The sequence below is a fragment of the Seriola aureovittata genome, chromosome 5, assembly GCF_021018895.1.
Source record: "Seriola aureovittata isolate HTS-2021-v1 ecotype China chromosome 5, ASM2101889v1, whole genome shotgun sequence".
Taxonomy (NCBI): Eukaryota; Metazoa; Chordata; class Actinopteri; order Carangiformes; family Carangidae; genus Seriola; species Seriola aureovittata.
In genome coordinates this window covers 8,929,607-8,947,028 of record NC_079368.1, presented here as the reverse complement: position 1 = coordinate 8,947,028, position 17,422 = coordinate 8,929,607, and the positions used below count along the sequence as shown (strand labels likewise).

Genomic DNA, 17,422 nt, shown 5'->3' with positions numbered 1-17,422 from the left:
TACTAAAAGTTATGTAATGCATCATTTGTTCTCAGACCTCTGAAGTTTTGACTCATCCTCAGTTGCTGAAAAAAAACAGACAGGGTGATGTCCCCTTCATTGTAGAGCAAGATAATGAAACATTGTGAGCAGTTATTTGAAGTAATGACTCACTGTATCGTGACTCAAAGTAGAAGTTGCTTCCTTTTCTGAGGATAAATCCGGTCACTCAGTTCTGATGCATGAAGATGATTCACAACCAAACACCAGGTAATTCCCGATCCGTCCACCATTTTTTGACCAAAGAGAACATGTTATTTTTAGCACAATATTTTTGATGGACGCAATTAACTCAGTATTCGTCAGAGCTTGCAGTAATGACTAATAACAAATGATGGAATTTAATAGAAATTGATGAAAATTGTATTTCATTATCAACCCTGTGTGTTCACACATGGTGTTTATGTCTGTTTGATCTTTACTAAGAAAAGTGAGTTACAGTCTGAGCTTTGCGTAACGCTGTAAAACCAAGAGCTTCCCTGTCAGAGATGTTGTTGGTGTTTATTTCATTTAATCCCAAACCAGGAGCTCAGACTTGAAGGTGATGCTTTACTTGGTGTCCCGCAAGTTTGTTTTCTTTTTACTTTTTCATTTTTTGAAGGGGATAAACACGGTGTTGCAAGACAATTTGCAGATGTTTTTGACCAATTTCACAATCTTATGACATTGTTCAGCTCCCTTTGTGTTTTCAAACTGCAAATGAAACCAAATACCTAATGACGGTTTGTCGGTTTGTGCATAGTGTAAATAAATCTGTAAGGATGGATAACACAGTGCCTTTAAAAGGTAAACATACCAGCACCAACAAAACCTCTGGAACATGAGAAATGTTTTTTTTTTTTTTTTCTCTCTACCAGCTTCCTCAGAATAAACTGTACTCTTTTGTCAACTTTGTCTGAATTCTGGTCCCTGTTTGTCTCATCAGTGCACAAGTTCAACAGTGCATCAGTTTAAAAAGAGACTAATGGAAACAAAAAAAGCTCAAAGTGTCACACATCTCTTCAAATGAATTTTTACGCTGTTTCCTCTCTCTGTTTTTTTCTTCTTAGCTTAATTAAATATAAAACTTCAGTGAAACATTGGAAATATAAAAGATCTCTAAATAATGTGTCACTATAAACTACTTAGAAGCCAAACTTTAACATATTTATGGATTATCTGATGGGTTTTGGTAGAAATTACACCCATAATGGTTATTTTGGCTGCCAGAGAAGATAATATCTCATGTGAGCAAACAGAACTGTACATGACGCGGCAGATTTGTCCTTATTTATGTCGACTTTGCCACTTTATTCCATAGTCATCATCAAACCCAAATCAAACAAATCCCTTCTGTCAAAAGTTCAGCATCATGACATGCTGTCTTTCTATAACACTCCAATGTAGGAAAATCTAACCTGCCTTTAACTCTTCTCGCTCTAATCCTGCATGAGTATCATGAAACACCTACAAAATGAAAGCAAAACCCCGTTTTTCCCTCCTTTTTCTTTACAAATCCACGATCTAGATGTTTATAGTGGAGGTGCACAGTGTATTTGCTGCCTCGCATCCAGCTCAACAACTTGTCTGCTGCCATAGCAACTGCGGAGGAGCACAGAGCAGCGCCGCCTGCTTGTGCAATGGATGTCACTCGTAGCAACGACCAATCAGAAGTTCCCATCCTTTTGTACCAGCAGTGTGAAGATGGAGGGATGGAGTGGGTGGGCTTTCGCCATCATGCATCTGCCAGTAATAGGACACTCGGATCGTCAGTCTCCGTCAGTCTAGCCCGGGATTGGTCGAGGAGCTTGACTTTCCAATAATATAAACATGTCTACTGCTTGCCTGGCTTGAACCAAGGCTTACAGGGGACTGTGCAGTTCTACATCAAACTGTATAAAAACTCTCATTATGTATTTGGCTGTGTGGTTGCAGGGCTAAATCTTTATCACTGCTAGAGAATATGCACATAGCTGCACGTGCACGCGTGAGGAAACGAGGATACCCTGCTGCCGCCGCTGCGAGAAAGAGAGAGGGGGACTCTGCCGTGCTTTCATCATTATAATCACCATCCTAAGTACTAGCTCTTAACATTTTGTTTTTCGGTGTTCAGGCGAGAAGTGACAAGAATATAGACCCCTCCTCTGCAGGGCGGAGCGTGCATTTTCATTTCGTATTTTGTATGTTTTTTTTTTCTACCCCTGTTCCCTGCTCTGACACGTCTGCACTGAGTGAGTGGCATTGGCACACTGTCAATCGCTCACTACCGCTGCCATCAAACAACATAAAACACACACAGGCAGAGGCTGGAGCTCATAAATTTCAGCAGGGCGAGATATTTTTTTGCGCATCGCCTGTACACAGCGTTGTATCCTAATTAATTTCTTCTCGCTGTTGCCTTTTTTTTTTCTAAAAAGAAACCCCTAACTTTTTGTACATTTCATATTTTTTATAGTCACATTTGGACACCTTATGCAGCAGATTGTGTATATATTTTTTTAAATGCTGTCAGTTGTCGCGGGAGTCATTTCTGCACATTTATAGTTGGCAACACCTGCAAGCCTAAGATTTTTTTTTTCTCTTTTTTTTTTTTTTTTTTTTTTTTTTTTTGATTTGTTTACACGTTTCCACATTGGATATTTTTGTTGCCGGTGCTTCACGCGGAGGATTTGGACATTTTTTGGAGAGGAAATGCGATGGGAATCCCATATGAAGAGCGCTAATAAATGAGAGATCACCAAGGAGCGTTTCTGTCTCAACCACCCGTCAAATCCCAGAGAAAAGACAGATTGGCATCAGGATTCGTGCGGGATACGATGGACCGTCAATTTTGACAGAGAAGTTTTAAGAAGAAGATAAAAATAAAAATTTATGCATTTTTCTACAAACGCAGCCACGCGTTTTGGCACTTTGGACCGCGCGTAAAAAAAAGCGAGAGGACAGCGAGAACTTGGACACAAGATTTACGCTAAAACATCTCTGCTAGTCTTCATTTTAAAAAAAAGAAGAAGAAGAAGAAAATCACCGTGTCTGCTCTGCATCGCTGAAGAAGCCCACGGCCGTACATCCCTCCAGTCTGCGGCACATGTTGTAGCCGATTTCGTATATGAGTTTTTCAATTTGTGTGGCTCAGTGCACAGACTCTTTAGCGGCTACAATGGACGATCAAGCCCGGATCATGCAGTCGATCGGCGGCGTTAGTCTGGCTGGCCACTCGGTACAAGGAGGCATGGCACTGCCGCCTCCACATGGACACGATGGGACAGACGGAGACGGAAGAAAACAAGACATTGGTGACATTCTCCATCAAATAATGACCATAACTGATCAGAGTCTGGACGAGGCGCAAGCAAAGTTGGTTGATTTATATGTTTTATTAACTTCGCCCCCCCAAAACGCTGAACGCATCATTGCTGAGTTGTGGCCCGCTTAACTTAACTCCCCAATGCATAACAATAGACTGGAGTGGCTTTAATGATAATCTTCCACTGAGGTGTATTTAGTGCGTCGCAGGGCTTTAACACATGAGAAAGTTGTCACTGAGGGAACAACAGCTTTTTATTTAAACTGCCTGCGTGAAACTGAAAGAGGTCGTGCTGTTCAGAAAGTTCATGTGCACACATGTCCTGTAGTAAATGTTCATACATCTGCACAACTATAGGCTAAAAGAAAATTAATGCCTGTAGGCTCATTATAGAAATGAATTGCCATTGCATTGGCATTGTATTTATAATGGAGCATTATTATTAGCCTAATTTATTTAACAGATACCTTTATTTCCTTTTTCCCAACTTTGTGCAAATTCTCCACTGTTACAAATGATAACTTTGGAAAGACCTCTGTGTTGGAACATAGTGACAACTAAACTTTATATCTGAAAATATCCATTCACTTGTTAATGTTTAACATGTGATTGATCAGTGAACTTATTTCAATATTTTATCTTTTCTCATACTGAAACAGGAAACATGGACTGAACTGTCACAGAATGAAACCAGCACTCTTCAGCGTTCTCTGTGAAATCAAAGAAAAGACAGGTAAGACCTTTATGTAAAAATATCAACTCTCAGAGAAATAGCACAGGAGCCTGAATGCGATAGCACATAGAGATTTCAACCTCCCAGGGATCCGATGGCAGCCTGCATCCAGGTTACAAGGGGACCTCTGCCCAAATTAATCAATCACTTTTTTTTAAATATGTCATTGTGCCACACAGAAACAGTCCTGTTGTAGCAGCAGAGGTAGATTTTTTTCTTTTCTTTTCCCACTGAAGATGCTCTTGTTTCATCTCCTCCAGCACTGGTTGCTTGGATTTAAACAGAAAGTTCAGCTCCAGCTTCCAGCCCCACTACACTGGCTCTGAACAGGATGGGGGAAATCCCGCAGCATATGCTCTACATAGCTGAGATCACACAGAATTCATGCTTTATAACCTCCCAACAATTTCCACGCTTTCAACATATGAAGGCAACTATACACTCTCAGTCAGAAACTGTCCTGCAGTTGCATGCAGACGCCTTTCCCACAAACGTGGGCTGTTGATGCTTGTAAAACACAATCAGCTTGTAGGGAATTATTGAAAAAAAATTCATTTGGAAAAAAAGAAAAATTTTGTTGCATATTGTGCAGTTGCTCTGTAAAAGCATCAACTCTCAGGGTTGAAAACTTTCAGTGTGTGTGTGTGCACATTTACACACATATATGAGAGACAGCTCAAATTAAAGCTGTCGTTTTTGTGTCTTATAATTTTTCTTATAGCTTCAACTTTTTACATTATATATATATATTTTAAAAATACACCTTTGTACAGACAGATTGCTGTTTTTACACTTTCCCCACAATGTTTATGGGGCGTATAATAAACTGCATCCCTTTAAATTCTTAAATGATTTTTCGGTGATAACAGCTTTGTACTGACCTTGATGCTTCACATTTTGAAACTGCTGTACATTTTCTAAATGATCTGTACATCTCTCAGACAAAGAGCAAATAAGAATATGTAGAAAACAATGCTGTGGGTTGAGTGTAATTTAGCAAACCTGATGTCTTGTCAGATTTGTGACCTTTGTGCAGTTTATGAGGAAATTGGCTTCGGGGAGATCATAAAAGTTTATGAACTTCCCCAACACAGGTGGCGTCCACAGGGTCAGGCAGAGGGTCCACAGTGTGAGCCGAGGTGTTCTGCTGTGTGTTTGTGTGTGAGATCACACATCTCACAAGATGCCAGCTTTTATTTTTGTGTGCGCTCATTGATTTAATGTGAAAGTGTCTTCCAGGACAGAATCGTTGCTGCGTCTGTCAAACCTCAGTGAAAAAAGAAAAAAAAAAAGATTGCTATTTATATTTTCAAACTAAAGTTATATTATCATCCTGTTACTCTAGTGACTTTATCATCAGATGTTTTAGCAGTTTGCTTGTGGAAACTTGACTCTGGTTTCGGTGTTTTGTACTGCCGCTTTAAGTAGCATGAAAAAGTAAATGAGAATGACAACAACAAAAAAAAAAAAAAGAAAGGATTAATATATGTTCATGTGTCAAAGAGTGTATGTGCTCGGGAATATGTGTGTGTGAGAAAGAGATGAGAGGAGAGGGAGAACAAGCTTGTGTGTGTGTGTGTGTGTGTGTGTGTGTGTGTGTGTGTGAGTGTGAGTGTGAGTGTGAGTGTGTGTGCATGGTTAACCTGTGGTTTAGAGTCACAGCCTCCCCCTCTTAGCCATTGACAGAGCTCAGCTGGTCTGGTGGCCTTGTTGACCGGCCTGTTTTTCCAGCACACACTGAGCCTTTCACTGGCTCCTGTAGCACCGTTCACAGGGCTCCCCTTGGTCCTTTCATGTGCGTTCAGATGGCACAGGGGCCGCTGTCTTTTAGCCATGGGAATCCACCGTTGGCTGAAAATGACTTTTAATAATAAATTTGAAAGCCGTCCAAGAATCATCTGTGTAATTACTGCGCACATGTATCATGTTATCTCGACCTATTGTCTCGTGCGCAGATGAATGGTGGGTATATGGTTTAGCTTCAAAGCTTCGGACGTGTTTATGGTAAAAGTATTATGTTGTGAGACAAAGTCAAAGCGGTGAGAACGATGTTAATCTTGATTTTTCTGGGTTTTAGCAGAGGTGAAGACGTGCTGTTTCTAGCACTGGAAAGCCACGTTGAAGACTTTTCAGGGTGTTTAGAAGTTTCTGGCAGTCTTCTAACTGTTATTATAGAGCTACAGCATATTTCTGCATTGCTAATGCCCTAGAAGTATTAATTCACTTTGATATGCTAATTAGAGAGCATTATGCAAGAAATGAGATTAAGTGGCAGCATGAAGTCATTTGCCTGTCACTAAATTGAGTGTTTTTAGCAGGAGGGGTTTTTTTTTTCCTCCCAGATTTTCTTGGTTTTGCATTTAGATAAGCTGCATGTGAGATTCGGTTGGCGAGTGGTGTTCTTTGTCCTTCAGTGTGTGATGTTTTTTTTCTTCCTTTTGGTTGTATACATAAAGAAAAATGGCAATTAAAGTGTTTGATTCTCTCACGTTTTCCGACCGTTCCAGGACAAAGGCTGCGTTCATGCTGCACCTCTGTACCTGTAGGCTGCATGGGAAGACAATGAATGCATTGAGTGAAAATGGCCTGTGATTCAGATGAGTTTTGCAGTTACTCCTCTGTGCTGGGTTTGTTTTATCCTGCTGGCTACTCCCTTGTCTTGCTCTCATGCTTGGAAGAGAGGCTCACAGCAGCAGCAGCAGCGGGAGCGGCAAGAATAAGAAAGGTGAAAGATTACCTCCATATGGTATTTCTGACCAGGAAAAGAGAGGTTCTGTAGCAGGACTCCTCTTTGATGTGAGGTTTAATCAATAGAAAGAGATTACAGAAAACTATTACAGGCTAAATCACGGAGTGCCACAGAGAGGCTTAGCCCTCTCCACAGCTCTCTCAGCTGCATGGCGCTTCTTTTGGCTGCGTATTGACTTGTTGTTTTCCTGACCTTTGACTCATCAGGTTCTGAAACGGGGGGTCTGGAGAGGCAGGGGAGAGAGAGAGTGAGAGAGAGAGAGAGAGAGCGGGAGAGAGAGAGAGCGTGTGGCAGATTCAGGCTGATAAATGCTCCGATCCAGTGTTTAAAGCAGTAGATTAGGGAGGGACTACTCTCACAGTCCGAGCCAATGTCGGCGTCGTGTTTCACATGTTTGATTTGGCTTCTGGAAACCGCTAAACATGCTCTCATGTCTGTTTATCGCTTCGCCTATGTTATATGTAATGTTCAGCTAGGAAGGACTGTGTTAACTAAAGACAGTTCAGGATGAGCCTGTAATTAACCACATGCGAGGCTGACTAAAAGCATTACCTGGAGTAAATAGAGTTAGGACTGAGGAGGTAAGCATTTCTGAAATCTACAGGGAACATTAATTTCAATGTTCCCTGACAAAGTTAATGAGCCTTCTCATTCCAACAGGGTTATTATTATTAATACAAAATTATTATTATTGTCATTATTATTATTATTATCATTTTTATTATCATTATTATTACTATTATTATTATTATTACAATTATTATTATTATTATCATAAGGCAGAGAACAAAAATATTTTTAATTTGACTTTATTTTTCTACCTTATGGGTTTTCTTTGTGCTGAAAAAGCTCCAGCAAAGGCATGACAGAGACAGCAGGAGAGACAATTGACTTTGGCTGCTTTTTGTCTCAGAGAGCCCCAGTGATGCGGCTGCAGTGACTAGATAGTGTTGTGCCGAATGGCTCGCGCACAGCTGGGTTCCTGACTGGCTCAATGGCAGGGCCACTAGTGCTTCCTCCTCTAAAGCACGAGGGGGACCGGGGAAAGATGTGGTTATTATCTAAGTAGCTCCCAAATACCCTCCATTTCCCCATCAGCAAAGATGAGAAGAAAGAGAGGCAGACAAAGAGGAAAAGGGAGAAAAAACAAAGCGTATACATGTCAGTTTCGTTTGGAAGGGTAAATGCTTTTGTGCCGTGGAGATGGATGCCTGTGCACCGGTGCTGCCTGGTATCCGCGCGCACGGCTCCTCAAACCTGTTTTTTTTTTTTTTTTTTTTTTTGTACGATGATTCAGTGCTGTCCCTCCATCTGCACACACGGGCACCCATCTTGCACACGTCTCCCTCGCTCCCCCTCCAATCGCTCCAAGCGTTTTCTGCGGGCTCCTGCGCGATCAACAGCTCATAATTGTTTTTTGCACATACGTTATGCAAATGAGTCTTTATGGCAACTGGCATAACAATTAGCATTCTCCAACAATATTTTAGTAGGTTAATTGCGAAATTTCTGAATTGTACATCTGAGTTGTTAATTAGGCATGACAGAGGTGGTGAAATAGTTATCTTCAGGCGGTGGCAGCCAGCAGAGGCTGCTTTGGATGCAAAAAGGAAGGATTGATTGAAATTAGTTTACAGCAGTAGGAACGTGGCTGTTGCCTCTTTTGCTTTTTTGCGGCATCTGTTTGTGGCTGAGTGCAGAGATAGAAACCCGAAACTGACAGGGAGAAGCTAGTTCAAGTGATGACCTGAAACACTGAACAGAGATGTGAATGATACAACTTGTTGTCTTGTCAACATGTACTTTCTTTTTTTGAACGCATCACTGCGGCTGTGCTCTTGTCAAAACTGTAAAAGACCTTTGACCTGCCAGACACAGTTAAACCAAACTTTCCTTTTTTTTTTTTTTTTTAGGACTTTTTACTGCTTGAAACAAAGTTAATGCCAAAAACAAACACTTTTAATATTTCACACTTTCTGTTTTATGATGCAAAATTAAAAAAGCTGACAGCCTGTGTTTATGAAACACAAAGCAGCAAAAAATAAAATGAAAACTCACGCGTGTATCCTCCTTATTCTGTCAGCGTCCAGCTCTGTTTATTTACAGCAAAAAAAAAAAAAACACTCAGATTTTTTTCTTTCAACATGAACTTTTCCTTAAGTCTCCTTATGACATGACGTTCATTAGTGTGTCACTCGATGGCTGAGGAGATGTAACTCCGTAGAGCCAGTTATTAGTGTAAAAAGGGTTACAGCGAACGACTGGTGCAAAGCAAGTCCTCTCTCAGTAATGACTCTGCTATTTATAGGTCCCTATTTCATTAGCTCTAGTGTTTCAGGGAAGAGTTTTCCTCATGGGACAATAGACACCATGATGTTCATTTACTCTGTACACATTACATGTGGACAACTAAATGACCTATCATTTGTGAGTGCAAGAACACTGAAGACAATCCTGCTTCTGTCCCTGTTGTTGCTTTTGTCCAAGTAACTATTTCTTTATTTAAATTTTTGATAGAGAAACAGCTACTGAAATTTTTTCTTGGCAGATAAATGCCTGTATTTTAGAACATTTTGGTGTGTGTGTGTGTGTGTGTGTGTGTGTGTGTGTGTGTGTGTGTGTATGTGGAGGTGTTACTCCTACAGGTAACACACAAGTGAGTAAATGTACACATTTTAAATCCCACTTGTAATATTTTGACACTTTAGCTTGTTGCCTGACAAAAACAGAGTGATACACTGCCGTCACCTTTCTTTTCTTTACACAAGATTGTTTTCCAAAAACAGGAAAAAGAAAAAAAAAAAGAAATCTGAGCTCTTTTCCTCATTTGCGAGCTTGAAAATGAAGCCCCTCTTCCCATTGTTCCATCTGCCATTGTTCCACATGTTTCATACATTAGAATGATATATTGAAGGCAGAAATGGGAAAAAGACTGCAATGCAATGAAATTTTAATCAGCGTCTTCTGCTGCTTTAATAAGGCAAATAATTCTTATTGGCTGCTGTGTTAAGATTTCTGATATTTAATTCATAACAAACCTTGCATTATTCTGCTTTAGCCCTGAGACAAGCTCCACTCTGCTGCCTGCCAAGAGGCAACTATGGGGAAAAAAGAGAAGTAAAAGGAAGTGCAGACTGAGCATTTTTCTTATCAGTTGTGGCATAATACTATCACACTGATTTGATACTGCCTGTGAATTTAAATATATATTTAAAATCTTTATGAATAAATGTGTTAGTGGAGTTAACGACAGAGAAACTGGTCACCTGAAACTGATCCTGAAAATTCTTTTTTTTTTCTTTTTTTTTTGGGGGGGCGGGGGGTTTTCGTCAGTATGACCATTCACCAAGCATACTATCTCTTTATTTTCTTAAGTCCTTGAAGTTCATTTTTGTGTCTGAAGTAATGGAAAGATGGCGAGGGGCCAGCAGCTAGGTGCTGGCTCATGTTACAGTGAAACGGCGGGCCCTGTTTTCGTCTCTCGGTGAAATGGCTTAATTGGTGTCAGAGCCCCAGGGATAAAGGCCTCTTGCTCTGAAACACAGCCACACAGGCCCTGTCTTCCCTCAAACCAGGAGGAACGGCCGGCGTCTGCTGGTGAATGAGGACTAAGCCGTGGCATAACAATACCAAATGATGTTTGGGATGACAGAAATTAATATGCGCTTGCTCCCAGAAAGCTATGATTAATGACGGCGAGCAGGGGAATGCTGTCCCTCCTTTAGCTCGTCTTTGATGGGGATTGAAAAGCAAAAAAAAAAAAAAAAAAAAGGCTGGTTTCTCCTCTCTTTAGAAAGTGGAGGTCATCCAGAGTACATTACTGCTATTCTTCTCCTGCTTTTTCCTCAAGCAGGAGGCAGGAAAAGGACTGAGCGCTTGTAATGAATTTTGGAATGATTCACTAACGCTGTGAGCCAGTGTATTGTCCCATGGCATGTGGCTCAAAAGAGACACATACCTGTGTACCTCTGCAAAGACATTCACCCGCTGCTCGTAATTTTACCTGTAATAATTAACAGTCTGAATCTCAGTCTGATAATTACAGATATATTTTTAATAACCTGTGCAGGATCATTTGAAATGATAATTTGTACTATAAAGGAAGCACTTCTAATTTTAATAATGGAGCTAATAACTGATGTTCTGGCAGTGTCTGTTTTTTTTGTTGTTGTTTTTTTTCATATGGAATTTTATACACCATTGATTCAGATGCAAACGTGTGAACAAAATGGTGGTGTGCTGTTGCCATGATAATGATCTGTATCTGTTGTGTCCTAGGAGGAGACACATGAATATTTAATTGTGTCTGCTAGAGAGATCCCCAGACCCTTCTGTTCATATCTTACTTTCCCTAATGTGTTTCCACCCTCCCAGGTACTTCCTCTCTAAGTAATGGAGAATTAAAGTGCACATTAAAATGATATAAATTGCAATGTAAGGGATTTCTAAGGACATTTGTCTCCGCACAACGCGGTTGAAAATTCAAATGGCAAGTTTTGACAACGGACATTCTGCTGACATGGTGTATTTGCCTCACGTTGGCTCCTCAAATAAGCATTTCCTCTGTCACCGGTGATTGATATGTATTAAGCGTGCGCTTTTTACATCACGGTGCTCTGGAAGATGATGTGGGTGCAAGGATATGAGTTTTAAACAGAGGATGAGTTCCCCTCATATTGATCTATTTGCGTTGCCGGAGTGGCAGGTGCTATACGAAGACCGTGTCAGCTTTGATTGTTTGTGTCAGTGATCCGAGCCGACACTGAGCTCTCGTACTGTTCGTCACTGCACTTGGCTCCTCTTGATGAATGGCAGCACACTGCACAGATCCTCAGAAAAACAAACAAAACAAACAACAAAAAAAACAACAAAAAAACAACTTGTGTCTACGCTGTCTCACAGACGCTGTGAATCAGCATTGGTTTTCTCAGATTATTTATCACTCGCGTGAAGATTGTGGGACATCCCTGAAACGTCCCAAGGGTTTGTTTTCGGTTCTTTAATAAAATGATGTAAAAGCTTTCCCTGTGAATGTGAACATCAGTTGTCGAGGGACAGGAGGTGTGGTTCCTCTCCTTCTCTAAATATTCAGGATCAGTTCTTATCCTGTGTGTGTGTGTGTGTGTGTGTGTGTGTGCGTGCGTGCGTGTGTGTGAGTGCTGGCAGGCCGGCTCGGGTGTGGCGTGAAGGTGAGGTGCGTGATGCTCTGTAAGTATGCAGAGCACGGTGGGCCTCTCGCGGGTGCTGAAGGAGAGCATGGAGTGGCAGAGTTAATTTATTTAATGACTGAGCGTCTTATATCTCCCCAGCCCTGATTAGAATCCATGCTTGATGAGGGAAGCGATAGAGGGGTGTGCACTGCCCCTAGGCCCTAGCACGTACGTTCATGGTTTTCTTTCTCCAGTGCCTATTTTCCCTACCCCCAGTCCACTGGGTTTTGCAAAGAAAGAAAGAAAGAAAGAAAGAAAGAAAGAAAGAAAGAAAGGATAATTTCCACTTTTGTCTGTTGCAATATTATGTGATTATGTCTCTACGTGTGATCATTTTGTTGCACATTGACAGGGAATTCAGCTCTGAGGCTGATTAAATGTGTGTGTGTTTGTGTGTGTGTGCGCGCGCGCGCGTGTGTGTGTGTGTGTGTGTGTGTGCGCGCTCCGTGATAAAGACGAAGCGCTGTGGAGCTCTATGAACGTGGGAAAGCCAAACAGAGTGTGTCACTTTGGCAGCACGGGCTGTCAGCATTGGGGAGCTGCAGTTGTAAAAACCATGACCTTCCTCTTTGCCAGCATGTCTCTTGCAGAGCCAAAGCGCTGCCCTGTAGATCTGGGGCTGGCTGTGGGAGGGAATACAAACACAGAGAAAGGACAGACAGTGGAAAAAAACGGTAAGAGCCATAATTGTGAAGAAGGAGGGGTGGTGGGTGGGGTGGGGTGGGGTGGGGGGGTTGAAGTAATGAAATACTTCTTGGAGCTATCATGACTGAGAAGGTGAGGGAGGGAAAGCAAGAGGACTGGCGAAGAGGGAAAAAATACTCCTAGGCTTCCAACATTTCCATGAGCCATCATCAGTAATGCCGCAGCAGCCTCACAAACCAGAAATTATTTCTTCAGGCGTCGCTGTCAAGTGTTATTCAAATAACACCAGCCTCACATTTGAATAACAGCCGACATTTTGAATTAATTAATCAGACAAGATAGTCTGGGCCTTTTCTCATTAGTCTACAGGTCAGGCTGGGGAAGATATATGCGCTGGTGATGATATACTTGTCTTTAATAGTGATTTATGGAGATTTTGGATTGTACTCGATTCGTCAAAGGGCCCAGTAGCAGAAAAATAGGACAGTGCATATTTCATTACCTAATCTTTGATATGTTGCGTGATGCTAAAAGATACAATCCTGTTGTTTAGATGCACAGGAAGCTCGTTTATATTCACTCTTCTTGAGTGAAGAGGCGCAAACACACACTCACACACACTCACACACACACACACATACACGGACTCGCATGCACGAACACACACATACACACATTTAATCTCCTCTCATAGACCTCTCCCATTTTACTTTTCCTATGCAATTAAGCGAGGGCTGTAAATTATAACTGTGTCGTACTTTAATTATCATGGTGTAAAAATAGAGTTCCTGTCTTTGAGAGGATTTCATTAACTTACTCAATATTCCATGTCAGTTCAGAGAATCACAAGATTGCAGTGAGCTTTAACATGATCCGAATCAAGTGTGTTATTTACTTAGATGTTATTTACATTTAGTTGAAAAGTAAAAAATTAAAAAATTAAAAAGTTGGTTTACATGTGAACATACGGTATAATTTTGACCTTAGCGTAGCCTGTTTGCTGGTGTGACATTTTATTTTGGTCCAATATAGGGTGATGTGTGTGGCCATGGAGGTGTAAATGGAAATATATATTTTTTTGAAAGGATTGCTGGTGCTAACAATGTAGTGTCACCTGCTTTATTGCGTGTGAAATATTAATGAACACATTCTGTTTAGCGACACTGTACCTACTTTTTTTTTTTGTTCTTAACATACACAGGTTTTAATTATCCAAAGTAGACATGTAGCACATGCAATATGCATCTGTGATTTTGTGCTAGGCCATGTGTGTGTGTGTGTGTGTGTGTGTGTGTGTGTGTGTGTGTGTGTGTGTGTTAGAGGCTGTATGTGTGTGTATGTGTGTGTGTGTGCAGTGTCAGGAAGCTACGAGCTGTTGCCATTCCGGTGAGCAGCCCACACAAAATGCACCAACACCAGTGTGACAAAACATTCAAATAAATTGCTGTCAGGCTGCTGAAACACCAAGTGCAGCGATTTTTATCTGACATGTGGAAGACCCAGACATGCAGTCCTGACAAGTAACGCCGGAGCACCTGTGAGAGACGGGCGATAAAAATCAGGATGTGCCTGATCCTCGGCATAACAATACCTATCATTACGTGATATTATTACTCTTCTTTAAGAGAGAGCTCCAGATGGAAAGATAGTACGCGTGTTGGCTCTTTTAAAGCCCGGATAGTAAATGATCTCAGGCCGTTGTTTGTGCAGATGCATTTTAAATTTACAGTTAAATTGAATTATGCAGTCCGATGGCTTATCAACAAGTACTAAACTGGCTCTCATATTCATGCAGAATTGTTTATCATTTAGAGGAAACTGCCATGTTTTTGTCTGCACGCTCATTGTAAACAAAGTCCAAGGTGAGGACATTTATTTATTCTAGTCCAGCATCATAATTCGCAGATGTGCTGTTTAAAGAACATAATGCATATATGAAGATTTTAGGTATATATATATATATATATATATATTATATATATATATATATATATATATATATATATATATTTATTTTTTTACATTACAGTGTTAAAAAAAGCTACAAAAAAAATCTGTAGAATAAATTCTGTTTTTTCAGTTCTTTGTAGTTTAAATTGAATTTGGTGCAAAATCAAGCCGCCTGATGACACTGATTGACTTTGTTTTACTGTTCCAAGTAGCATGGAGGCACAAATAAATACTGAGAGAGCCTGTGTTGCTTCACTTATTTTCATTGAGTCTACAAAATTGACTCAGTAATTCTTAAATCCAATTGAGAAGCGTAAAAAAAAAAAAAAAATGCTTTTTAGAAACTCTGAGACAAAGGACTCGCTGTGCAACGCGCCATCCATTCTCTACTGTATTGTTATTTTCTCCCTTATAGGTTACTAATGAGGAATCGGCCCTCATTATGATTTTAAGGATGAGAGAGGAAAGCTTTTAATTAATGATATGTAAATGGTTCTGAATTGATTATGTTAGAATATCAAGAGAGATGGGTAGAAGCTGTGGTGTAATATATTTTAATTAAGAATTAATTAAAAATGATGGCAATTTTATAGAGGCTCACAGAAAATAGAAGAATTTATTCTCTGTCACAAGTAAATCAGCCCTTGATTAAATAAACAGACACATGCTGTATTCATTGAAGAGTTATATTTATACTTTGCCAGGAAGAATTATCCTGATTATTAAAAAAAAAAAAAAAAAAAGGATCTGTGCGGTATGTCAGTGGTCGACCACAAGCTGGGTTCTCCGGGGGTTAATGGTGATTTATCTCATTCCTAATTCATGAGATCCTCCTGGTCTGTGTTAGGTGGATCAATAAAGCTGTGTTTCCTTTTTGAATTCAGTGTCTACTATTAGATTTGCAGCGTGGAACACAATTACAAGTAAGACATGAATGCATGTTTTTATCACTTGTGGCAAGTGAATGTGCAACCCCCCCCCCCCCCAAAAAAAGATATCAATCTGTTTATGAGGTAAAAAGATTTGTGTGAAAAAGATGAGTTGTGACTAGACGTGGACCCTAGTTAACCTTTTTAATTGCTATCTGCTTTCTTTCATTCATTCTTCAGGGCAGGGGGGGGGGCAGAAGACGTTAGCTGCATTAACGGCGTGCGCCACTATTAAAGGGAGAGAGGTCTTTGTTTTCTGCTAACGGTGGCATGCATGCTCTGTGCTAAACTCTGCGATCAATGGCAGAGAGGCTGCTATCACAGCGCTCAGAGCAGGCGTAGCTCAGGGGGGAGGGAAAGGGGGAGGGAGGGAGGGAGGGGTGGGGGTCCCTGGTGGTTCATTTTGATTGGAGCGCAGAGTTTTGTGTTGAAAGGCGAGGGAGAGACAGGCTGTTGGAAGCAAATCCCCCTGGATCAGTTAGAGCTTTGCAACAAAAACACCTTGATATTCCTGGGAACATTTGCTTAGGAAAAAGAATGAATTTAAATAAACGGGCAACGAGAGAATGAAATGATCTAAAGCGTTTCTGAAGGTTTGTGTGTTCAGAGAAAGCTCCTGTATCTCAGGCTTAGAATTAATTTAGGAAGCAGTGTAAAAAGGGGAAATCAGTGTAACTGTATTCTGTCGATATGTTGTTCCACATTCCTAAAGAGCTGTTTTTCCAAAAGAATAATATATATATACAGTATATATATATATATATATATATATATATATATATATATATGTAAGTAAGGCGATGGTGTGAGGTTGATTACAGTAGAGGCTGACCAGCAGACAGTGGCAGTGTGTGAGTGTGTGGCAGTGGTGAGCCTTTATGAGCTAACCAATCTGTTATGGGCGACAGGGAGGATGTGCTGCTTGGGATGGAGGGAGTGTTGAATGGATTATTAGTATGATTCACCCCCCCCCCCCCCCCCCCGCCACTATACCAGGTCACATGTACAGACTTACAGGCATCATGCACGTTCACACGTCAAACGTCTGCGAGAGCACACGCACGCACACACAAATATACACATACATGATGTGCAGTGGGACGCACGTTCGGAAAATCACGCAGGGGCACAGACGTGTGCATGCATGCATATATACAGTGCATGCACACCAATGGCTGGCAGAGCATCTCCTTTTTGACACCTGCAACTAGTTGCAATACATCACTGTCAGGATCGCTTTCTCCACCTATCCGCATTTGCGCGTTAGTTATCCGCGGAGGCCTTCGTCAAAAAGTTGAGCAGTCTTGACACGAGCTCCCTAGTGGGAACAGAAAAGGTGAAGTTGTGCTGGGAGGTGCCATGGCGGGTGTCATCGCCATGTACTCTCTGCACCCAACAGCATCCTAATGACAACTGAAGAGAGAAATGATGCTTTAACATACAAACATTATGCCACAATTAATCTTGTAATTGACGCGTGAGGTGAAATTCTGAGCGGCAAAAGCAAACATCTTGTTTGGTTGCTGCTCTTTATCTCCAGCTACACAGAACGCCGCACTGTACACATACTGTATTTATGAAATGAATAGCAGGGAATGACATAATAAAAAGCCAGGCTGAGGTTTATTTTGTTTAGGGCCTCTTGTAGTGAATGTATGTTGCTTGTGTAAATGACAGCGAGTGTGGCTGTTGAGGAGGAAGTGAGGGCACGGCGCCTCCTGTGTGAGCTCACTGTGGAGATGAGGAGAGTCTGCCAGTGGCACTGCTAGTGGTGAGCACCAACAGCTCTGGCCATGACAGAGAGGAGGTGGGGAGTAGTTGGGGGCGGGTTGTGTGTGGGGTGTGGGGGGGGGGTGGGGGGTCAGCGTCTGAACTGGCTGATGG

The 17,422-nt window shown here is 41.2% G+C and overlaps 1 protein-coding gene across 8 annotated transcripts in view; it reads left to right on the top strand.

The window, feature by feature from the left end:
- The first annotated feature begins 1,871 nt into the window (after window positions 1–1,871).
- Window positions 1,872–17,422, top strand: part of pbx3b (pre-B-cell leukemia homeobox 3b) — a 58,953-nt gene continuing 43,402 nt past the window's right edge. For 2 of the 8 annotated variants that reach the window (XM_056376634.1, XM_056376632.1), the window contains exons 1-2: window positions 1,875–3,372; window positions 3,982–4,055. In XM_056376634.1, the coding sequence (XP_056232609.1) occupies window positions 3,125–3,372; window positions 3,982–4,055 (322 nt within the window). In that variant the 5' untranslated portion in view covers window positions 1,875–3,124. Of the gene's footprint in view, window positions 3,373–3,975; window positions 4,056–17,422 lie in introns of all 8 variants that reach the window. The other 6 variants (XM_056376627.1, XM_056376628.1, XM_056376629.1 and 3 more) reach the window with 6 other exon arrangements.